Here is a 25,153-nt window from a genome sequence, read left to right as displayed (position 1 = left end):
CATGTGTTGTCATCTGTACAAGGAATGTACAAATTAAACTCAATCAACAGCAATTTCCCCATGTTTATTGAAAAAAAGCAAAAACTGCAGTTACATTAATTATTACTAACCTTCTGTGTAACTTTCTGTGTAAAGGCCAACGAAGTTGTAACATTGGATATAACTGCATGCATAATGTTAGTAAGGGATTTTTATTTCACTAAAATTATATTAACATATATAATGTTTACGCCTTGTGCATATACTTTTGAAATGGTGTGTATTTTTATGTTTATGTAAGGGCCCCATTCACTTTTATTTTAAGTGCCTTACTATAGCCACAATGTTTGCTTTTTTGAGTCAAAATTTATTTTTGTGGAAATGGTTATGCCACAAATGCTGTTAATTGAGCTTAACTTGTATTGAACCCAGAACATTCCTTTAATGGGAGACTGGCATTAACCAACAGCTCTACATGCTGTTGTCTCCTAAGCGCGCCTTCCTGTTTAAGTGAGATAAAGCAAAAGCAGTTATCACTAAACATAATGTGAGGAGTAAAACTGATGGTGATTAACAGACTGGTAGATTTAAATTAGAGATCTGAGATTCTAGATCCTATCAGATACACATCTGCACGTAATTAAAGAGCTGCATATTATTGCATTATGAGGAGGGTTGTGCATGCACAGCACTTTATGTGGATAAATGACTGAGGGCTACGCACTGCAAGCCAAGCTTAACAGCGGCTAACATTTATGTTATGCCTGCAATGTTCACTTTATGGTAAAAAGCCAATTAACTATATTTAATGACATTTTCTAAAGATGTGTATCTGGGTGCCACTCAATTCCTCATATTTTTTCCTACAGTACCATTATTGGTGTGATCACATCGGTGAGATGGAGGGAATGAGGGAGGGAAAGAGCAAAGGAAGGTTGTGTGAATGGGAAAAACCACAGAAAAGCTCTATAGTGTTTCTTTATCCTTGTTCCCAAACCTGCATCCAATCCCATCCTCCTCCTCCTCCTTGTGATAACGTCCCTCCTTTGCTCCGCAAAGACCACAGAGAGAAACCTGAACCCTAAAATCAACCCCTGTTGCAGCAATGTGTTAGTGGCCCTGTGTGGGAGAGTCCAGCTGTCCAAAAACAGTCCATGCTGGACGAACAGGTGACAGTTCCACAGTGCCACAGAAGGAGCAGCCACAGACATGGGTTTAAGCATAACCCATCTCACCACAAAAACAAGGTGATAATCCTGTTATGGCTGGTACTCCAGAACAGGCTGTGGTGGATGTGGTTAGGCATTTCATATTTTAATTTCAATTTGAACATTTCCACCAAACCCACCAGGATTTTTCCACCAAAATAAATGCATGCCACCCCTGTGATCAGTTTTAAGATCTATTTTGAAGTAGTTCACCCTAAACTGAAAATACTATCATTATTTTCTCTCCCTCATATCATTCCAAAACTGTTTCATTCTTCTATGGAATACAAAAAGAGAGTTTTTGAAGTCCACAGCTGTCAAGCTCCAGAAAAAAATTTAAAATTAAAAACACTATAAAGAAATGCTAAAAGCAGTCCATATATATTGTGCACTATATTCTGAGTTGTATGGGAAAGAGCTGCATAAAGATTCTTCAAAATTTATAATTTTATGTTTCACAGACAAAAATAAGTGCATATTGTTTTGGAATAACATGTTGAGTAATTAATAAAATTATTTCATAACTTATTTTTTGGGTTAACTGTTCAATAACGAAACAATTTATATGTTTACAGCAACCACTATGTTGGTTCATCACATTTTTGTCTTACTGTCTGAATATCCATAATGAATATCAAGTAAACAAAACCAAAAATAATGTGAAGCAAAGTTTGTTTGTACCAATTCTGCACATTCTGTCCTGCTAAAGTAAACTCTCCAATAAAATTTGCTATTTATAGCAATTGATTTCTAAACTGTGGTAAGACTAAAAGTTCTAGCCCTGACACAAATAAGGTCAAATTAGGTATCAGGAAACTAATGCAACCCCCGTGCTTTGAGGAAATAAGACATATAAATGTAAATAGAAAGATAGTTTAATAGAGTAAGAACAGAGTAAATAATGAGAGAAAGAGCGATAGTCAAACATGTATTGAGGCGAGATGGATAAATAGCAAGATATAGAGTAATTGTCTATCTGTTCTCGACCTCTTGACCCTCTTTCATCCCATTCTAATGCATCCTTACATCGGGCACCACGGCAGTGCCTGGGAACCGACTGGTGTTAATTGATGCCTGTGAGCAGATAGGCTCTGGGTTTGGGTCGTGAGAGCAGTAGGGGTCGTGGACGCGCCGGGAGTGTGATAATGTTCTGGGCGGGTCAGCGACCTTTCTCATTACGACATAATACTCTTCCTCTCTAACTGAAAGACCGTGTAGCCTACAGAACATGTGCATCAATGACAGAGTTAATCGAGCGCAAGTGTTTAAATCTATCTCATTATTAGGCGTGTTTATGTAGTCCTTGTGCGCTTGTCAGAATGTCTTTAGGCAGGCGCTAGCAACCAATGAAAGAAACGCAAAGTAACTTAATTTTAAGAGGTCATGCGGTATCCGTTTGATACAAAATGGGTTCTAATTTCTTTACAATACATTTTTTCCTCGCACTTCACGTTAATTCGAAGTGTGAATCTACCGTTTTAAAACACGCATGTCACGCCACGGAACGTTAGACAGAACGTTAGTTTGAAATCTATTCAAATATACGCTCAACTCTAGTGTGAGAACTTTGAAACTGTGGCGGGAGTTCATAGGCATCTGCATTGCAGTGCCATCTAGTGGTGTAATTGCACACGCATAAAACAAATAGTTGAGATGTGTTGAAGTGAATTTCCCTTTGCGTCAAATTTATTCATTAAAAAAAAAAAAAAAACAGGGCGTTAGAGATTCACACAGACCTGTATATTAAGATTCTTCTGTGTCCTGGCTTGGTATCGTTTGCACTCTCATGTTTGCTGATAGTAATTACAAATTACAGTACATTATTATTATTATTATTATTTTAAGTCACATTGCACATACAACAGAAAAAATATACACATGATAAAGAATATAACAAAAAATTACAATAAGAAAAAAATAACCTAACAACAAATAACAGTAACATATATACAAATAAACAAATACCACAGATTACATGATTCTTAAACCACTAAATATACAGATTTTCTTCCTCTTCTTTTCCCCCCAATAGTAATAAATAATTATTAAACACACTTTAAGATTTAGAGTAAAGGTGGAAGCAACAAGTAAAAAGTGTTAAAATACTTTACTTGCGCATTGAATACACGTTAGTGTACACAACTTAAAATAATGAATATTTATATTTTATTCATATAATATTTTTCACTTTTCGAGTCACGAATGTCTAGAAGTTTTCTTAAGGTGGCTCCATTTGACCTGAACAAAATGTGCCTCATCATAAAAATTATATATATATATATATATATATATATATATATATATATATATATATATATATATATATATATATATATTTTTTTTTTTTTTTTTTTTTTTTTGTCACATTGACAACAAAACGTTAGTTACAAAACCTTACTTTGATTTGGTGGACAATTGTTTCGCAAATATTATAATATTATAAACAAAATTGTTTCAATAGATTTGAAAAGATTCGAAACTATTTATGCTAACATTTATTTTTCTTTCTTTATTTTTTATTTTTTCAAGAATTTCAGAATTTTCATTATCTACTTTTACTGTGCTTTTTTTATTTTATATATTTTTTTATTTTTTTTTTTTACTCTTTTTCCAAAAAAATAAATAAAAAAAAAAAAGTCACGTTATTGACTCATATATCAGATAGTTGATATTTGTTGGAATTAAATTTCAAGGTGAATAAATTCATAATAATATACAAAATACTAAGAAAGGACGTTAGATATTTACCACCCTGTATTTTAAGATTCTTCTATGTCCTAAAATACCAACGACTAGCTACTTTAGTATCGTATGCGCTCTAATATATGCTAATAACAGTCATCAGTTAAATTATTTAATTTAACAAGAGTGATTTTAACTATTAGCAGCTCAAAGATATAGATATCATCATGTGCTACGTCCCAGATTTCTACGCCCCCCGGTGCTGTATACATGAGAGGGTGTGCACAGGATGGGTTGAGCTGCTCAAAACTTTTCTGACATGAAACTTTTGGAAGGCAGGAGTTTTGAAAAGTCCTGTGACAACACTGACGCCAGCTCATCCTCTCTATTCAACTTGTTCAAGATGTCTGGAAGCGACGCTGAGCGAGGTTCCACTGATAATCCGGTGAAGTTCAAGGATCAAGACTATGACAGTCTACTGGAAAAGTGTCTCAAATCTGGCGTTCTGTTCTCAGACCCAGTTTTTGCAGCGAATCAAACTTCTCTCGGTATGCCAGTAGATCCTGATCCGAAAAAGGCGGTCAAGTGGCTGCGACCGAAGGTAACACATTCTTATCCTACTATGAGAAATGCATTTGATGTTTTAATGGACCTTTACCCATAAGGAATATTTGAGATTATGAATATGCCATGCATTATCCATTTAATTTATATGTTGATATACAATAACTTGTATCAGTTCATCAAAGTCTTTATTGACAATATTTGTCATAATTCTGCTCACATTCCATTAAAATGTAACGGTAAACAGACGAGAAATTTTCATTGATCACTAGTTAGTATAGCCTAACCATTGGCTTGACTGAAAAGTCTCTTCCCTTCACAAAACTGGGGTCTTTAAAGAGAATTTGGCACCTAAGGGAAAAATGCAGGTAGTTGGGTGGTGCAAAAAAACAAACAAACAAACAAACAAACATTTTTGAGAAGGGAAACAAGCCCATCTGGGTTAAGGCAAATGAAAGAAATGTATTGTCCTAGTAATACCTAGTATTGTCCCACCTAGTATTTTCTTGTGTCTAACACCATTACATGTTACTGTGAAGTTGTTTTAAAAGGAAAAGTTCACCCAAAAATGAAAATGCTGTCATCATTTACTCACCCTCATGTTGTTCCAAACCCATATGACTTTCTTTCTTCCGTGGAACACAAAAGTAAATGTTAGCTAACTAACAGCCTCGGTCACCATCAGGGTTGGGAGGGTTACTTTTGAAATGTATTCCACTACAGATTACAGAATACATGCTGTAAAATGTCATTTGTAACATATTCCGTTAGATTACTCAAGGTCAGTAACGTATTCTAAATACTTTGGATTACTTCTTCAGCACTGGCAGATTTTTTTCACTTGTTTTGACTATAAAAACTCTGCCAGTACAGTAAGACAAAATACACGTCAAAAATACATTCTCTGAAAAACCTAAATATCTTATACAGTGTTGTTTCTAAAACAAGATCAATCAAACTGATCTTGTTTTAAGGATTTTTAGATATTTTTACAGGAAAACAATAAAAAATTATTATCAAGAATACGATTTTTGCCCTAATATCAAAGGTCTGACTAGAAAAAAAGAAATTATGATCCAACGTGAATTTTCTTGATAAAAAAATATGATCGTGCCTGGTAACGTGCATGTAAAATGGCTAGAAATAGCATTTTAGCTTAGTGTAAAGCTGACAATTTACACAAGGTTTATTTCTATTTCTTCTGCTCCAAACTTACTTCAAACTTACTTCTCTGTCTGCTCGTATGAATGTAACACATCATAAGAAAGTAAATGTTTTCCATCTGAAAGGACTAAATATTAAATGAAACAATTGACAATAAAATGCAAAGTAATCTCTTCAGTAATCAAAATACTTTTTGAATGTAACTGTATTCTAATTACCAATGATTTAAATTGTAACTGTAGTGGAATACAGTTACTTATATTTTGTATTTTAAATACATAATCCTGTTACATGTATTCCGTTACTCCCCAACCCTGGTCACCATTCACTTTCATTGCATCTTTTTTCCATTCAGTAATGGTGACTGAGGCTGTCATAATGTCTAACATCTCCTTTTGTGTTCCACACAAGAAAGAAATTTGAAACGGGTTTGAAACAACATGAGGGTGAGTAAACAATGACAGAATTGCATTTTCTGGGTAAACTTTTAAGACAAAACTAAGAGCATTGAGAGGCATTGAAGATAGATAGATACAGTACATGGACCCTGAAGCTGGTGATGAGTTCTCCCACACATGTATCATCTCATCACATGGATTTACAAGTTGTTTGTAAGTATTTTTTGACTCAGACCGAAAGTTCTGACTGTCCCCACCTCTTCCTTCCCCACCTCTCCCCTTTTTCAGGAAATCACAAGCAATGCTGTCTTTGTTGAGGGCACCATGGGCAGCACCGATATCTGCCAGGGCCAGCTGGGTGAGTCCACGCCTGTGTTAGTGCACGCTTGTTCATATTTTATGCCAGGATAATGGGATAACGCCTTACTGCACTTCTCAGAAACCAAATCACCCGAAAGCACCCTCAAGGCATGAGCGCTATCAGAGAAATATCCATCTTTGGCAACACTCCCACTCTTCCTCTCCTTATCATGCAGATGCCCCCCTCCTCCCATCTTCTTCTACCTAGATCTTCCTCATAATGCTTAATGTGCTATCCCCATTCTGCCCCTTTAGCCGCAAGACACTTAGCTGATCTCAGAACCTACTGCAGATTCCCTGCTGAGAGATGCAACATGGAACCGCCTTGGGCCACTCACATCAAAAACATGACAAATGTAAGAGGCAGGGAGGAATGAATGCAGGAGGCGAAGCGAGAGGTTGGATTGGCATCATCTGCACACCCCTCCCTCCCCCGCCCCGCATTTCCACCCACCTAAAGAATAACAATTATTGTGCACAGTGGGTATTGTTTTATTGTTTTGCCTTACCCCTCTCTCTCTCAATCTCCCTACATCTGGTGGTGATTTGGTGCTGATGGAAAGTGTTTTTGTTGACTTGTTAGCGAGACCGCCGGGAGTTTACGATTTATTATGTGTTTATATAATATTTGGACATACACATGACTTTTAGTACCAACTCAGATTCCTACTGCAATCTTGAGAACTGGGAAGAAATGCCAGCCAATATCTGTCACGGTCACATCCGGGTACCATTCATTGCAAACCTTAACATTTAGCCATATTTTTAATATATATATATACTGTGTGTGTATATATATATATATATATATATATATATATATATATATATATATATATATATAAAATACACACGCAAAAAGTGTGAATCAGGCATCTTGTATCAAAGGCATGCAGATCTGTGCTTAAATCATTATGTGTGCGTTTGCCACTCAGGATTTGGATGGCCTCTCTCTAAATAATATATGAATGTAGCAATGCTTCACCAGAATAACAAACACATGTAAATAATCTAATATGAATGGAAATTTACCCAAAGAATGCCTCATTCTTAGCACTTCAAGCAGAAATTTTAATTATTTTTTTTCAAGTGTGTTTCCACATCAATATATTCAGCCCCTTTTGCAGTATTTCAGTTGTTGGGAGATTAATTGGACTTGCCCGATTGTACAGTTCTGTTTGGTGTCATTCCTATGAGTTGGTGTTTTTTTGTGAATGTGTTCTGTGAAGTGTTGTCACACATAATACATTTGTTTTTGTTTCCTTCAAATGGGGCAAATGAACAGCTGTTACCTGTTGCAGAGGAATGTCACTGTGTGTGTTTGCACATTTCTTCAGATCCTTGCTGTGGATTTGTGTTTGAGGTTGTGGTTATATGTTTGTGATTATAAATGTCAATGGAATTTATTTGTTTTTTAACAGAGTCTGTCATCTGTTACAGGTAACTGCTGGCTGCTGGCTGCCCTGTCCTGTCTCACCATGCACCCCACTCTGTTTGTCAAAGTGGTTCCATCTGGACAGAGCCTGAGTGAATCCTATGCTGGCATCTTCCATTTCAGGGTAAGAGGGAGAGTGAAAACTGGAGTTAAAAGAATAGCCAGGGCTCGACAAGAAGGATTTTTTCTTTTTCTGCTGGTACATTTGGATCAGTAAAAATTATTTTTAATTGATTGATTTTCATGCACAACAGTCTCTAGAATTTACTCCAAATGGTGCCAAGAACAAAAAACATCCAGTGAGGGGCAGTTCTGCGGATGGAAATGCCTTGTTGTTGAGAGAGTTCAACAGAGAATGGCCAGACTGGTTTGAACTCAGATAACCACTCTGTACAATTGTGGTGAGAAGAATAACATCTCAGAATGCTGTTCTGATATACGGGTTGGTGCCGTTTTGGCGGCACGAGGGGACCTACACAGTATTAGGCAGGTGGTTTTAATGTTGTGGCTGATATATACACTATATTGCCAAAAGTATTCGCTCACCCATCCAAATAATTGAATTCAGGTGTTCCAATCACTTCCATGGCCGCAGGTGTATAAAATGAAGCACCTAGGCATGCAGACTGCTTCTACAAACATTTGTGAAAGAATGGGCCGCTCTCAGGACCTCAGTGAATTCCAGCGTGGTACTGTGATAGGATGCCACCTGTGCAACAAGTCCAGTCGTGAAATTTCCTCGCTACTAAATATTCCACAGTCAACTGTCAGTGGTATTATAACAAAGTGGAAGCGATTGGGAATGACAGCAACTCAGCCACGAAGTGGTAGGCCACGTAAAATGACAGAGCGGGGTCAGCGGATGTTGAGGCGCATAGTGCGCAGAGGTCGCCAACTTTCTGCAGAGTCAATCGCTACAGACCTCCAAAGTTCATGTGGCCTTCAGATTAGCTCAAGAACAGTGCGTAGAGAGCTTCATGGAATGGGTTTCCATGGCCGAGTGGCCATACATCACCAAGTACAATGCAAAGCATCGGATGCAGTGGTGTAAAGCACGCCGCCACTGGACTCTAGAGCAGTGGAGACACGTTCTCTGGAGTGACGAATCACGCTTCTCCATCTGGCAATCTGATGGACGAGTCTGGGTTTGGCGGTTGCCAGGAGAACAGTACTTGTCTGACTGCATTGTGCCAACTGTGAAGTTTGGTGGAGGGGGGATTATGGTATGGGGTTGTTTTTCAGGAGCTGGGCTTGGCCCCTTAGTTCCAGTGAAAGGAACTCTGAATGCTTCAGCATACCAAGAGATTTTGGACAATTCCATGCTCCCAGCTTTGTGGGAACAGTTTGGGGATGGCCCCTTCCTGTTCCAACATGACTGCGCACCAGTGAACAAAGCAAGGTCCATAAAGACATGGATGAGCGAGTTTGGTGTGGAAGAACTTGACTGGCCTGCACAGAGTCCTGACCTCAACCCGATAGAGCACCTTTGGGATGAATTAGAGCGGAGACTGCGAGCCAAGCCTTCTCGTCCAACATCAGTGTCTGACCTCACAAATGCGCTTCTGGAAGAATGGTCAAAAATTCCCATAAACACATTTCTAAACCTTGTGGAAAGCCTTCCCAGAAGAGTTGAAGCTGTTATAGCTGCAAAGGGTGGGCCGACGTCATATTAAACCCTATGGATTAAGAATGTGATGTCACTTAAGTTCATATGTGTCTAAAGGCAGATGAGCGAATACTTTTGGCAATATAGTGTATATATATATATATATATATATATATATATATATATATATATATATATATATATTGTATATCAGGGTTCCTCAATAGGCGGCCTGCGGGCCAGATGTTTGGCCTGCGCCAAAGGCCTGTTCACACCAAATCCGTGACGACAAAACTGTGAGACAAACTTCCATGAAAGGTCTATACACAGAGTGCGTAAAAAATAGAAATGAAAAACTAGTTCACTCCTGTACAGTAGGTGGTTCTGTTGCTGTTCTACAAACATTTCTACTCTCCTGCCCTGCCCAGCAGCCAGTGCTAGAGATTAATATGTTGAACGCTGTTAAAGCCTTTATTTACCTAATGTGGCATAACTGTTTCATTATGTTCTTTCCATTGTGTTGATGCATTCTTAGGAGTATATAATCTATGTTATTATGCGAGTGAGATGAGTAAAGAGCGCTGTTGCATAAATATACGTCCTGTTTATATTTGCACATGTATTTTGCTACGAGTATATTCCAAACGGACTCCCGAAGACAAATACTTTATGATTAATGCCTGGATAATATAATACAAGGTACTGTGATACAAATACACGTGGAATATTGCACATTAAGAATAACATTGTACAGAAAAAAATATGATGCATAGGCTAATAATACAAATAATTTATAAGAAAACGTGCTCACGGTCTTTTCTTCATTGAAATGATTGCAATACTTTGTTATATTATCCTTAAGAACAATAATAATATTATTTTATTTTTTATTATTTTTTATTTTATTTTATTATTAACTAATAGGTCTATTAATTGAACCTGCAATTAGGGAAAGTGCAGGAGATCCCGTTTGGAGATGAGCATGAACAGACTTGCATGGAGGACATGGAGATACAGATTGTTCATTAAAGTTTTTTTTTTTGTTTTTTTTCAGCAGGCAAAGTTGTGTAGTTTTGTGTATCTGTATATAAACAAAATGTTCATAATTGTTTGAATAAATAAAACAGGCTACTAATACTGAGAAAAAGAACAAAAAAAAAATATGAATATTTATGCGTGACTCTTTTACTAATAAAAACAACAATAGTAATAATAGTAATAATAATAGCAGCATTTAATTACATCGACGGCTATGGCCCTTGACATTGTATTGTTGACAGAATTTGGCCCTTGGGGAACCCTGCTGTGTGTGTGCATGTGTGTATATATATATATATATATATATATATATATATATATATATATCACACACACACACACACACACACACACACACACAGCAGGGTTCCCCAAGGGCCAAATTCTGTCAACAATACAATGTCAATGGCCAGTATATATATATATATATATTTATATATATATATATATATATACTGTACATATACTGGATAGAGATATCCTGCGCACATTGCCTGTGACATATACCGGCACACCAACACCACCCCACCCCCCGTCGTCCAGACTGAGGAGGCCTATTAGGTATCATTTTTGAGGGGCCTAGTCAGGAGTTAAGTCACATTACTGATTTGTTTATGATCTTTAACTAAATCTAACTTTTTCTACTAAAACTATTACAATTCAATCGCGTTATTTAAAAAAAACAAAAAAAACACCTATATCAACTAGCAATATACAGTAACATCAGCTGGCCCAAACTCTCTCACATAACACTGGGCCAACAGGCCGTACTTATTGTTGAGCCGTTATAGCTTACCCAAAATCGAAAATTGTGTTTTCATTTACTCACGCTCATATCATTCCAAACTTGTTTTACTTTCATCTGTGGAACACCAAAGAAGAATGGAAAAACATGTACTAGTTGAATGAATTGATGGGGACTTAATGTACAAAAAGCACTAAAAAAGCATCAAAAACCTCATCATTTAATAACAACAATTATGAATTTATGAGGTTAGGCTTCAGAATGAGTTGAATATGTCATGTTTCTAATCCACAAGCACAATGTATTACTGAGATTTGTGAAAATGAATGAATGATATACAGGCAAAGAATGAGAGAGCCAGTCACCATAAATTTTACATCAAAGGGCCCATTTTTGTAGCTCATTTGTGGGGTCTGTGAAAAGGGACAGAATCGGTCAGAATTGATGTCCTCGTTTGAATGTGAACTGTGTAATTATGTGTCTAGATTTACTTCTATCTGGAGATGTGTTGCAGGGAACGGTAATTAGTATCACTCTTCTTTGACCTGAACAACCCTAACAGCTGAGGCTCATTCCAGAAACCGCTCCTTCAACCGCCCGTCATCTCTCTTTTGTCCCAATGACATCTGCATGCCCCTCCCCCTTCAAACACACACCACATTGGCACCGATTATCATAATTCAATTGCCTATTTTCCATTCACAGGGAAGAAACATTGTGTATTTGGTGCAGACCCCTTAGAAATACAGTAACTGGTCAGTTTTCACCCTCTAGCTACTAATAGCTATACAAATATGAGTCATCTAATTATCTGGAAATACCCTGGTCAATGAAATCCAAATTTTGGTTTTTATTCAATGACGGCAGAGTTTGAATGCCAACACACCTTAAAATGATTCTTTATTGGAAACTGTCTTCTCTTGAGAGTAGAATACAACATCAAAACAGGCTCATCTGGGACTATTTTATTTTCATTGTTTCCTTATGAAGTATTGTTTACTGCAGCTTTACTCCATATTAGTTCCTCATAGCCACAAATGTGCATGTCCCCCTCTGTTTCCACTGTTACAGATAAGTAAAAACAGATATGGACAGAATAACCCCTCTTTGGTTTGCCTTCATGAATCTTGCACAGTCTTTTTTGTTGTTCCAATACCCATACATTTAAAAAAAGAAAGTTTCCATTTATACTGGTAATCTGAAAACTAAAGTCTCACATTTGTTATAGACAACATTAAAGGGATAGTTTAGCTAAGACAGTGATTGATGGAATTTATTTAAAGGCCACAGTGCACCCCAAAATGAAAATTCTGGCATAATTTACTCACCCTCATGTGTTCCAAACCTATTTGACTTTTCTTTCTTCCGTGGAATACAAAAGAAGATGTTAGGAAGAATGACACTCATTGCGTGGAGAAAAGATGCAGTAAAAAGTGAATAAAAGGCTAACTTTCTCTCTAACATCTGCTTTTGTGTTCCATGGAAGAAAGTCTTGGAAAGATTTGGAACAACATGAGGGTGAGTAAATGATGACAGAGTTTTCATTTTTGGGTGAACAATCCCTTCAAATAAATTCTATCATTCATATTTCAGCTAAATAAAGTTGAAAGAATCACTGCAAGAATAATTATCACTGCAATGCTATTTATCTATCTATGTTGTATATATGGCTCCGCAGATGGCTGCCTCAGTGTGGAGCTCTCCAATTCTTTTGTTGTTTTTGCTCGTTGAGTAATTTTTTTCCAATCAGTTTTACCAGGGACGAACTGCTGAACATTCGGCAGCACATACCAGACAATCTTTTCCTGGTTTTGGACTATTCGGATGTTTTGCTGGACATTTTAGTTGGAGGCGCAGCTGTGTTGTTTAAGCGCGCTATGAGATGCAGGCGAGGGAAGAGAGCCAGTGCGCTGGTTAAGCGTTTTCGAACAGCACTGCCAAGTATTCATCTAGCGAATCTCCACTCTCCCTAACAAAACGGATGAACTGCATTTCCTCACCTGTACAAACAAGGACTTTTCAAACTCTGCTGCCTTGTGCTTCACAGAAACCTGGCTGAGTGAAGCCATTCCGGACAGCGCATTACATCTGCCAGGCTTTCAGCTGTTCAGAGTGGATCGCATCGTGGAGTTAATGGGGAAAACGAGAGGTGGTGGGACATGTTTTTACATCAATGAAAGCTGGTTTACAGATGTAATAATGTTAAAGAAGATGTGCTGTCCTAATTTGGCAGCGCTCTTTATCAACAGTAAGCATTTCTACTCGCCGCGGGAGTTTTCCTCGTTTATTCTGGTAAGTGTTTACATTCCTTCACAAGCGTGTGTGAGCGCAGCACTGCAACAGCTGGCTGATCAGATCACAGATATGGAGCAACAATACCCAGACTCACTTATTATTATTCTGGGAGATTTTAATAAAGCTAACCTCACCCGTGAACTGCCAAAATACAGACAGCACATTACATGCCCCAGCAGAGACAGAAATACATTGGATCATTACTACACAACAATAAAGGATGCATATCGCTCTGTTCCTAGAGCAGCTTTGGGACTCTCTGATCACTGTCTGGTTCATCTTCTTCCAACCTACAGGCAGAAACTAAAATCAGCTAAACCTTTAGTAAAGACTGTAAAGAGATGGACCAATGAAGCAGAGCTGGAACTACAAGCCTGCTTACACTGCACTGATTGGAGTGTATTTGAGGCTGCAGACACCAATCTGGACGAGCTCACAGAAACTGTGACATCATTTGTGCATTTCTACTAGGACTTATTTAACATATAGCAATGACAAACCATTTACCAAACCGTTTACAGCAAAACTCAGGCAGCTTCGTCAGGCCAAAGAGGATGCTTACAGAAGTGTGGATAAAATCTTATACAATCAGGCCAGGAACACACTGAATAAGGAAATCAGAGTGGCTAAAAGAAGATACTCTGATAAGCTGAAAAACAAGTTTTCAGCTAACGACCCTGTATCAATGTGGAGAGGCCTGAAAGACTTTACTAACTTCAAGACACCATCCCCCAGCACTGTAGGGAACCAACAACTGGCTGATGACTTGAATATGTTTCACACCCCACACCCACTCTGACCTTCACTTCACACAAACACCAACACTTCCTGCAACCCCCCTCATCCCCCCTCCTACTACTCAACATGCACTTAAGATCTGTGAAGAGGAGGTGTGCCGCGTCTTCTGGAAACAAAAGACAAGGAAAGCCCAGGGCCCAGACAGTGTTTCACCCACTTGTCTAAAATCCTGTGCTGACCAGTTGGCCCCCATCTTCACACAGATCTTCAATAGATCACTGGAGCAATGTGAAGTTCCCTGCTGCTGCAAACACTCCACCGTCATTCTTGTCCCAAAGAAACCCAAAATCACAGGACTTAATGACTACAGGCCCATCGCTCTAATGTCTGTGGTCATGAAGTCATTTGAGAGACTGGTGTTAGCCCACCTGAAGGACATCACTGGACCCTTTCTAGATCCCCTTCAATTTGCTTATCAAGCAAACAGGACTGTGGATGATGCAGTCAACATGGGATTGCATGATATCCTGCAACATCTGGACAGACCAGGGACATATGCAAGGATCCTTTTTGTGGACTTCAGTTCATCTTTCAACACCATCATCCCAGCTATACTCTGGACTAAATTACACCAACCCTCTGTTCCCACGTCTATCTGTCACTGGATCACCAGCTTTCTGACGGACAGGCAGCAGATAGTGAGACAGGGGAAATTAACTTCCAGCAAATTTACGATCAGCACTGGTGCCCCCCACGGATGAGTGCTCTCCCCACTTCTCTTCTCCCTGTATACCAATGACTGCACCACCAAGGACCCCTCTGTCTGAAGTTTGCAGACAACTCTACTGTCATGGGCCTCATCCAAGATGACAATGAATCTGTATACAGAAGGGAGGTTGAATGGCTAGCTCACTGGTGCAGTCAAAACAACCTGGAGCTGAACATGCTCAAAACAGTGGAGATGACAGTGGACTTTAGGAGAAACACCCCAACATTGACCCCACTCACCATTCTAAACAGCACTGTGGCAGCAGTGGAGTCATTCAGGTTCCTGGGCACTACCATCTCATAGAACCTGAAGTTGGAGACCCACATTGACACAATTGTGAAAAAGGCCCAGCAGATGTCTTACTTCCTTCGCCAGCTGAGGAATTTCAACCTGCCACAGGTTGATTCTGATTTACTTCAGAGAATTCAATTTGAAATGGCTTGCAATAAAACAAGCCACTACAGCTCTTGTCTCACTCTTGTTTGTGTGGTTGTAAACTGAGGTTAAACGTTTGAGATAACAGCAGCTATCAAGCTATCAAAGCATATTAGCACTGAAGTGCTCCTATGAAAGGTTGCTCTGTGTTATGTAATTGTCATTGCATTCTCATCATGTAATTATTTTTCTGCCTCCCATAGTATTACTTTTGGAGGCTGAACAGGTATGCACAACATGACCTGATCCAGGACAGTTAGAGAGGGGAAGAAAGAAAGAAGACACACCAAAAGAGAGTGACAGCAGAGAAATGTGAAAACAAGGAGGTAGAGGATTGAAGAAGAGGGAGATAGGGCTGTTGATTGGGGGACGGTGCTTGAAATGTCTAGACTTGTTACTGTAGCCCGAGGACATGGACGTATAGACACATGGACACACACATGGTGCTACCTGCAGGCCAACACAGGTCCATGCCTGCCTGTCTAACATTACATGAAGTTTTCCTCTTCTCTTCACATTAGAACAGCGAATACATACAGTGGGGTCCGAAAGTCTGAGATCACTAGTGAAAATTCTTATATTTATCATTTTTCTAATAGAATTCAATTTTGTTTTTCATTACAAGTTATATTTTTAGCATAACAATTTGAGTGAATAGTTATTTAGCATGAATTTCTGTGTTTTGATTTTGGATGTCCCCCTTGCTTTTCTGACAGCATGCATTTGAGCTGGACTCCAAAAGTTTATGCTAAACCGAAAGATCCATGTTATCCCAGCATGATTTGAGAATGTTCCAAGAACATCTTGTGGACTTCTATGGAAGCAAAGAAGTCTGGCCTTTAAAAAAAAAAAAAAAAAAAAAAAAAATTGAATCTTCAGTATTTCTCATTAATTTAAAATATAAATGTTTTTTGGTTGCTTTTTAATATATTATTATTTTACATTTTATTTGTAGGTTTAAATTAGATTTCAAATTTCAGATTGTCAGACTTTTGGACCCCCCATAAAGCAGTGAAACATGTCACTTTCTCAGGCACATCAAAATCCTAGTATGCTTACAAGAGTAATCATTCTCTCTCTCTCTCTCTCTATCTCTGTCTCTCCCTCTCTCTCTCTCTCTCTCACACACACACACACACACACTCTGTGTCTGTCTATCTCTCTCTCTCTGTGGTGTAGTTCTGGCAGTATGGTGAGTGGGTGGAGGTGGTAGTGGATGACAGGCTGCCTGTGCGAGAGGGCCGTCTGCTTTTCAGCTACTCTCGCACCTCCAATGAGTTCTGGAGCGCCCTGGTGGAGAAAGCCTATGCCAAGTCAGTTTCAGCATATGTGTCTTTGACTGTGTGGGCGTGTGACTGTAATGGTTCATTAGTGACATAGCTTATGTGAAGGACATTGTTCCTTTTACTAATTAAGTACTATACTATTTTTCTTCCGTGGATCACAGTAAGACATGACAGCCTCAGTCACCATTCACTTTCATTGTTTTTTTTTTTTGTTTGTTTTTTTTGTTTTTTTTTATATATATACATACAATGAAAGTGACTGAGACTGAATATTCTGCCTAACATCTCATTTTGTGTTTCACAGTGTGGTACAAGAAGGTGAGTAAATGATGAAAGAATGTTCATTGGGTGAACTATACTGTACCTTTAAGAACTGAATATACTGTATATATATATGTAAATTTATACGTGTATATGAAGTTCAGAAAAAAGTCAAATGCAGTTGATGGATAAAGAACCAAAAATTTAGAATCAATCCTGCCAGTAGAAACCAATCAGTAATATACAGTATGTGAGTGATGTCTGTCTGTGTTTAAAGGCTCATTGGTTCCTATGGCAGTCTGAAGGGGGGATTAATCTCAGAGGGAATGGAGGACTTCACAGGGGGTATTGCCTACTCCCTCCCTGTGTCTTCCCGGCCCCCACATGTGCTCTGGAGAGCCATTACTGCTGCCTTGGCCAGGAGCAGCCTACTCAGCTGCTTCATACATGTACAGACACATCCACAGTAACAAACACAAAGTAACACAAGTAGTATCACATACACATACAGTATATACTGCATATGAATGTAACATTATATCAGTTAATGCGTGCATATTGTGTATGTGCAGGAAAGGCACGCGCGCGCGCGCGCGCGCACACACACACACACACACACACACACACACACACACACACACACACACACTGTCTGACATATGTTGTGTTTTTGTTTTTGGTGCAGGCTACAAGTGTGAAGGACATTGGCACTGTGACATCAGATGGTCTAATCAAAGGACATGCCTATGCCATCAATGACTCAGATAAGGTATGGGCCGTGAAATTCACACACATATACACTACAGTGCACGGATGAATTATTACAAATATGATTTGCTTCAGAGCATAAATAGTTCTTAGTGATTTAAAAAAAAAAAAAATATTAGTAATAAAAATTTTTATTAGTACACATGAGAGTTGGTGAAGCTTATTAAAACATGCCCAGGCCACATTTCACTCCAAATCCCAGAGGGGGAAAAAAAGTAATTATATTTCACTTAAAGAAAATGAGGCCTATTTTTAGGACTATTTTTACATTGTGACATTGTTTTTATGACAGTTAAGCACATTTTCCCCCAAAATTCTAATTTGCATATTGAATTTGGAAATGTACTTTTGAGATTTGTGCAGTTCTTGCAATTATTATCAACGGTGATTCTCATTAGATTATCATTACTGTAATACATTATTTATAGTTATGTAAGGCAGAGCAACAAATACCGCCATGATGTATAAATACTTTTAAATGTAAACAATGTAGCATTATGTTTTTCACGTTAATAATTTTTTATTAATAAGATTTTTTTGCATTATTGTAATGATAATTTAATTGCCATTATAATAATGCCATAATGCAATATTTAAAATAGGCTTCATTTTTTAAATCAAAATATAATTTCTTGTTTCTGTCTTTTGATTTTGCAGTGAAATAGGATTCAGGTATGTACTTGACAGTTTTCGTGAGATTCACCCCTGTAGGTTTTCATATGCTCTTGTGATATGCGCTTGTGTAGGTCCAGAAGGGCTCTGATGAAGTCTTGCTGGTGAGGTTGCGTAACCCCTGGGGATTTGTTGAGTACTGTGGACCCTGGAGTGACAAGTGAGAAAGACCTCAACAGCTCATTTTGTTACAACAGAGTTGATGTCATAGGGCTTTTATAAGGACTGTTTGTGTGTGTGCAGGTGTAAAGACTGGGATTATATCGACAATGCTCAGAAGACCAGGCTTGAGTTGGCTAAAGTTGAAGATGGAGAATTCTGGTAGTTTAATGTTTGCAGTACACATTTTTTTTTGCCTGAATAATTCCCATGTGTAACTCATACACAGTCAGCATGAACAAAATTAAACCTGTTTACTTTCCTGATACATGTTTGTAGTCTCATTGTGATCGATTCATGGTGCATGTTATTCTAAAAAAAAAAAAAAGTGTATCTTTGCAGTCTCTCATCAAAATGTAATAGCCTGCTCCGCCTTTTAAACAACTTGCCTTTTTGGCCCTGTTATTTTTACACCCACCTGTCATGTAAACACAACTTTTCATGACCCAATAAATTTCCAATGGATAAAGTCAAGTCCTGTCTTAAATTTGTTTCATTGTATATCATGTTTCACTCGAAAATATTTCACAGTACGGAAGTAATTTGGTTTGAAAATGCTATTTCATGTTGACTTCTGGGGACATGCTGTGATTTCTCACAATGGAAATGCATACAATTGCGCAACTGTCTCAAAATTACCTGTGTATGTGCATACAAACATTTGTGTTATGCAGGATTGGAATAGAGGACTTTTGTCGACTGTTTAATACAGTGGAAATGTGCAGTGTCAACCCAGACTCTATGACGGGGGAGACGAACGATGACACAGCCACCCCCTCTTGGACCCTGAGCACGCATCAAGGCACATGGGTCCCCATGTGCTCTGCAGGGGGCAGCCGCCGATACCCAAGTAAGTGGATGTTTGTTTATGTGTATGGAGTTAAGGCCCATTTACACAAAGAACAATATGTAAAAAAGCAAAATAAATTGCAGACAAAATGTCTATTCACATCAGAAGCTAAATTAAAAAGCACTTGGGTCATTCATGTGCTTTTTCTGCAAGATTTAACCATCTCATAATACAGATTCCCTATCTGTCACTCACTCGACGTTGTGTCGATGTAGTGACACTAGGGATCACTCTTGGGAGCCCGAGACACCTCTGGTCTTTGATAAAAGGCCAATGAAAATTGGGGAGTGGTATTTGCATGCCACTACCCCGGACATACGGGTATAAAAGGAGCTGGTATGCAACCACTCATTCAGATTTTCTCTTCGGAGCCGAACAGTCATGCTCACTGAGGTCAATTCTCACAACTGTTCATTCACCTCTGCTGGATATGATGGCACATTTCAGCGGCTTCTCCCTCCTCTGCCCTGGTGCACTGCAGAGAACGCCCCTGGGTGCTTTGGCAGAAAAAAGAGTATATTTTTCTGAAAGAGTATATTTCTCTAAAAGAGCGGCACACACGGAACTTCTTTTTAAAGACGTGTCTTTTAAAGATGCCTTTCCGATTGTGTGTTATTCCTGGTTGCGGTCGTTACCTCTCAACTTCAGACGGTCACAATCGCTGTCTGTCATGTCTGGGCGCGACCCACACGGAGGCAGCATTCGTGGATGGTCTCACTGCGAGAACATGACCATGGCAACGTTGCGGTCGTGGATTGCTTTCGTAAGAAAGCAATCCACCCCAGCGGCTCCCCGCTTCAGTCCTTCTACCTACGGGATTGAGGCCAGCGCGGCTAGCACTGGGGGTGATTTGGGGACCCCAATGGGACTGCCTCTGCCGGGTATCCCCCCACGGACCTCCCATTCCCCAGCATGCTCGTCTGCCCTGATCAGGCTTCCGTAAGAGTCCGCCGGCTCGTCTCACGGCGAATTCGACCTCTTGTTCGGAGCCCGCGAAGCTGATGAGCTCTCGAGCGCAGCATCGGAGAGCAGCTTATTCCAGTCGGACGCAGAAGCCTCAGCTGGCTCCCCCCTTCGGGGACGATTGCCCAGTCACAGGCTGATGCAGAGATGACGGACATGCTTTCCTCGGCGGCCGCGAGCGTCGGGCTAGAGTGGAACCCTCCGCTCTCCCCTGAACCCTCACGGCTCGATGATTGGTTCCTGGGCTCGCGGCGCCGCTCAAAGGAGCTGTAGGTTCACGTCGTCCCTGACGGCCAAAGCCTACAGCGCTGCTGGACAAGCTGCCTCTGCCCTGCACACCATGGCTCTCCTGCAGGTCCACCAAGCCAAGGCGCTAAAAGAACTGCACGAGGGTAGTTCCGCCCCAGACTTGATGCAGGAGCAAAACCTGTTTGTTGCTCGGCAACCGACCTCGAAGGTCATGGCGCGGTCTCTCGGGCGGACGATGTACACATTTGTGGTCCAGGAGCGCCACCTTTGGCTCAACCTGGTCGAGATGGGTGAGGCCGACAAGACACGGTTCCTTGCTGCCCCCATCTCCCAGGCTGGCCTATTCGGCGACACCGTCGAGGACTTTGCCCAGTAGTTCTCGACGGTGAAGCAGCATCGCGGCTCAAGATCCCGCACCCCGTCTGCTCGTCGCCAAGGGCATCCCCCTGCAGTGACTGCACCAGCTCTGCCGCAGCCCGCCCCTTCGGCCCGGGTGGAGCCCACCACATCCTCCGGTAGAGGGCCGGGTGGAGAATCTTTTGTTGCCTTTTCATTTGATTTTGCCACATGCCCAAGTGGCTGCGGTACCCAACAGTTCAGCAAAAGAATGGTTTCCTCCTTCCCTGGGTCACATACCCGGTGTGCACGGTCGTCATCACGACCACCGTCCACCTTTTTTCCCTTGCAGGATTGGAACTCCAGTGGCGGTCTCCCCGCCCCTGCGCACCCAGCTGTGGCACACATCCACCCCCGATGTGACAGTCTCCACAGGTTGCGAGGACAGGCCTCTTCCTCCCCTGTCCCAGGCTGTTCTGGGGGTGGTCACAAGGAGCCAGGTAAATGCTTCGATGTCCCTAGACTCAGCATGGCCACGATAGGGTGTGGCACCTCGAGCTCCGCCCCACCTGCCGGTACGTCCGACGACGTTGTCCCTTTGGTCCCCCTCATGCGGAACTTGGATGCGTGGCTTGCGCTTTCTGATCTGTCACGATGGCTGGTCTGGACCGTCCGACTCGGCTACGCGATTCAGTTCGCCAGGCATCCGCCCAGGTTCAGCGGTATCCACTTCACCTTGGTGAAGGAAGAAAATGCTGCTACCTTGCGTGTGGAGATCGCCACCCTCCTACGGAAGGGTGCGATAGAACCTGTCCCTCCGGCCAAGATGAAGAAGGGGTTTAACAGCCCCTACTTCATCGTACCGAAAAAAGGCGGTGGGTTGCGGCCAATCTTGGACCTGCGAGTACTGAACCAGGCTTTACACAGACTCCCGTTCAAGATGCTGATGCAAAAACGCATTCTAGCGAGCGTCCGGCATCAAAATTGGTTTGCGGCGGTAGACCTGAAGGACGCGTACTTTCACGTCTTGATTCTACCTCGACACAGACCCTTCCTGCGGTTTGCATTCGAGGGTCAGGCGTATCAGTACAAGGTCCTCCCTTTTGGCCTGTCCTTGTCCCCTCGCGTCTTCACGAATGTCGCAGAGGCAGCTCTTGCCCCTTTAAGGGAAGTGGCCCCCCCCCACCCCGGCGAATTCCCCTGAGGAAGGACCTTCTTTCTCAGGGACGGGGCACCATCTGGCACCCACGACCAGACCTCTGGAATCTCCATGTCCGGCCCCTGGATGGGACGTGGAAGACCTAAGACCTGGAGTTCGGTCCGGGCTACTCTCACGTGATCTTGAGACCCCGACTGGGCTTTGTGCCCAAGGTTCCCACGACCCCTTTTAGGGACCAGGTGGTGAACCTGCGAGCGCTGCCCCAGGAGGAAGCAGACCCAGCCCTGTCGTTGCTATGTCCGGTGCGAGCTTTACGCATCTATTTGGATTGCACGCAGAGCTTTAGGATCTCTGAGCAGCTCTTTGTCTGCTTTGGTGCACAGCGGAAAGGAAGCGCTGTCTCCAAGCAGAGGATCGCCCATTGGCTCATTGACACCATAGCTATGGCATATCATGCCCAGGATGTGCCGCCCCCGGTAGGGCTACGAGCCCATTCTACTAGGGGTGTAGCGGCCTCCTGGGCCCTGGCCAGGGGTGCCTCTCTAACAGACATTTGCAGAGCAGCAGGCTGGGCAACACCCAACACCTTTGTAAGGTTCTACAACCTCCGGGTGGAACCGGTTTCGTCCCAGGTAGTGGCACGCAATACAAGTGGATAAGCCCAGGATAGCCGACCGGGTGTATCGCTTGCACATAGCGCCTTTCACCTCCTCTGAGCTGAAGACGTGCACCATTAATTCCCAGTAGTGTTCACAAACTATGTTCCCTGGTTGACTTCCTCCGAGCCCTGTGGCAGTCGAGTTTTCGGAGAGACTCACTGCCGGCCCAGTACACGTGCTAACTAAGAGCCCTGTTCTGGGGTAGGTGCTCCGCATGTGGCGGTTCCCTGTAAGGTAACCCCATGTGATGTATATCTTCCGCTAATTCGTTTCCCTGTTGGCATACTGTGTCTTCCTTGGGCAGAGCCCCCTGTGCCACAGTCTCCATGTTTGTAGCAACTCCTCCCCCGTTGGGTAGGATCTACCATGAGACTCTCCACATGGTCGGCAAGACCATGTGACGTATTTTCCACTTAAATATCCCCCCCTCTCTTTGGGCGAGGTGTGGTCTCCACGGTGTCCTCCCCTTGGGAGGGACACCCCCCGACTAGACCTGGTGGCCCAGTTGGATAATCCCCCTTGTTTTTTAGGGAGTGTAAAAAAGAAGGGGAAAAGAGGCCACGACTGGGTTAGCCTGTCTCTATCTTTTGGGTAGTCGACTTGTCCCCAAAGGGCCATTCGACACTCATAACTATGTTGGGGGAGGTTAGGTGTTGGCCTGGTGCGCTGGCTACGAGGCACAGAATTGTCTGCCCGTCACACACAGCCAGTTCACATAACACAGTTCAGCCAGTTGCGGCGTTTTGTATAGGGACCCCTAGTGTCACTTCATCGACACAACGTCGAGTGAGTGACAGATAGGGAACGTCCTGGTTACTTGCTTAACCTCCATTCCCTGATGGAGGGAACGAGACGTTGTGTCCCTCCTGCCACAACGCTGAACTACCCGCTGAAATGGCCGGACCTTGTCTCGGCTCCTCAGCATAAAACCTGAATGAGTGGTTGCATACCAGCTCCTTTTATACCCGTATGTCCGGGGGAGTGGCATGCAAATACCACTCGCCAATTTTCATTGGCCTTTTATCAAAGACCAGAGGTGTCTCGGGCTCCCAAGAGTGACCCCTAGTGTCACTACATCGACACAACGTCTCGATCCCTCCATCAGGGAACGGAGGTTACGCAAGTAACCAGGACTTTTTACTCGCTTTAATGCAAAATACATCCCATTTGATTATAAAAATTTCACTGGCTTTAATGCAATATAATAAATAACAATAATAAGTGCAATCCATCTGATTATACATATTCAGTTAGCTTTATTGCAAACTCTGACAAAAACAGACTTCATTCTTATTAAAGTAAAATAGACTAAAAATCACCAGACAAAATTTCACTCAATTTAATGCTAAATACAAGTCATCTGATAATACAAATTACACTCACTCTAAAGGAACAATTCACCCAAAAATGAAAATTAAGTTATTATTTACTCACCCTAATGTCACTCCAAACTAGTTTGGCTTTCTTTCTTCCGTGACATGCAAAAGGTACAATTTTAAAAAGTCTTCACTGGGTCTGTTTGCCATAATGACAGTGTAGTAACTCCAGGCGTCAAGCTCAAAAAAGGATTTAAAAAAACAAAACAACAACAACATAAAACCACTGATGAAGTAATAGTTATAACTCATGCACTATATTCCAAGTCTTCTGAAGTGATATAGTCACTTTGTACTATGAACAGAAAGCAAGTCTTTATTCGCTCTCAAATCAAATTATTAATACAGGGTTTAAGTCAAACCTCATTGGTTCTCATCACATCTCGTGACCAAACATGACATCATGATGTTTGACAGACCAGAGTCACTATTCATTGTCTTAATGGCAAATAAACCCAGTGAAGACATTTTGTGTGTTCCACTGAAGAAAGAAACTCATTTGAGCTTAGGGCTAGTAAATAATGAATATTGGTCTGAATGGGCCTTTTATTCTATGGTTTTGTGTTTGTATGTTCGTATGTTCTTAGAAGTCTAAGAATCAATCTAACTTCTCCCTTCGCTTGAAATCCTTCCTCTTTTTCACCTCTGCAGGATCATTCTGGAAAAACCCTCAGTTCCAGCTGAATCTGTCTGAAAAAGATGTGGATGATTTTGACTATGGAGAGGATGACCATGAGGAAGAGGAGGGGGAAGGAGAAGAGGATGAAGAAGGTGGTGGCGTGGTGGCTCCTGTGATCAAGACGGACAAAAAGGGAGAGAAAAAGAAGAAGTGCACAGCACTGGTGGAGCTCCTCCAGAAAAACCGCAGGCAGAAAGATAAAGTCAGCTTTCTCTACATCGCCTTCCACATCTACAAGGTGACAGACAGATGAGACTGTTGGTTCTACTGGTTGTTTAGATCAGTGTTACTATCAGAAATAATTAATAATTATTTTTATA

At 41.3% G+C, this 25,153-nt stretch overlaps 1 protein-coding gene across 1 annotated transcript in view; it reads left to right on the top strand.

Annotated features, from left to right (window-relative positions):
• Window positions 1-4,196: 4,196 nt before the first annotated feature.
• The window catches only part of capn12 (calpain 12), a 33,010-nt gene continuing 12,053 nt past the window's right edge, over window positions 4,197-25,153 (top strand). The window contains exons 1-10 of the mRNA XM_051656417.1: window positions 4,197-4,470; window positions 6,284-6,353; window positions 7,796-7,914; window positions 16,596-16,729; window positions 17,241-17,412; window positions 17,649-17,732; window positions 18,478-18,563; window positions 18,647-18,724; window positions 19,237-19,412; window positions 24,806-25,071. Of these exons, the coding sequence (XP_051512377.1) occupies window positions 4,273-4,470; window positions 6,284-6,353; window positions 7,796-7,914; window positions 16,596-16,729; window positions 17,241-17,412; window positions 17,649-17,732; window positions 18,478-18,563; window positions 18,647-18,724; window positions 19,237-19,412; window positions 24,806-25,071 (1,383 nt within the window). The 5' untranslated portion in view covers window positions 4,197-4,272. The remainder of the gene's footprint in view (window positions 4,471-6,283; window positions 6,354-7,795; window positions 7,915-16,595; window positions 16,730-17,240; window positions 17,413-17,648; window positions 17,733-18,477; window positions 18,564-18,646; window positions 18,725-19,236; window positions 19,413-24,805; window positions 25,072-25,153) is intronic.

This window comes from Myxocyprinus asiaticus, chromosome 26, assembly GCF_019703515.2.
Source record: "Myxocyprinus asiaticus isolate MX2 ecotype Aquarium Trade chromosome 26, UBuf_Myxa_2, whole genome shotgun sequence".
In the NCBI taxonomy this organism is placed as follows: domain Eukaryota; kingdom Metazoa; phylum Chordata; class Actinopteri; order Cypriniformes; family Catostomidae; genus Myxocyprinus; species Myxocyprinus asiaticus.
Note: the sequence above shows the minus strand (reverse complement) of the source record. Positions and strands in the feature narration are given on the sequence as shown.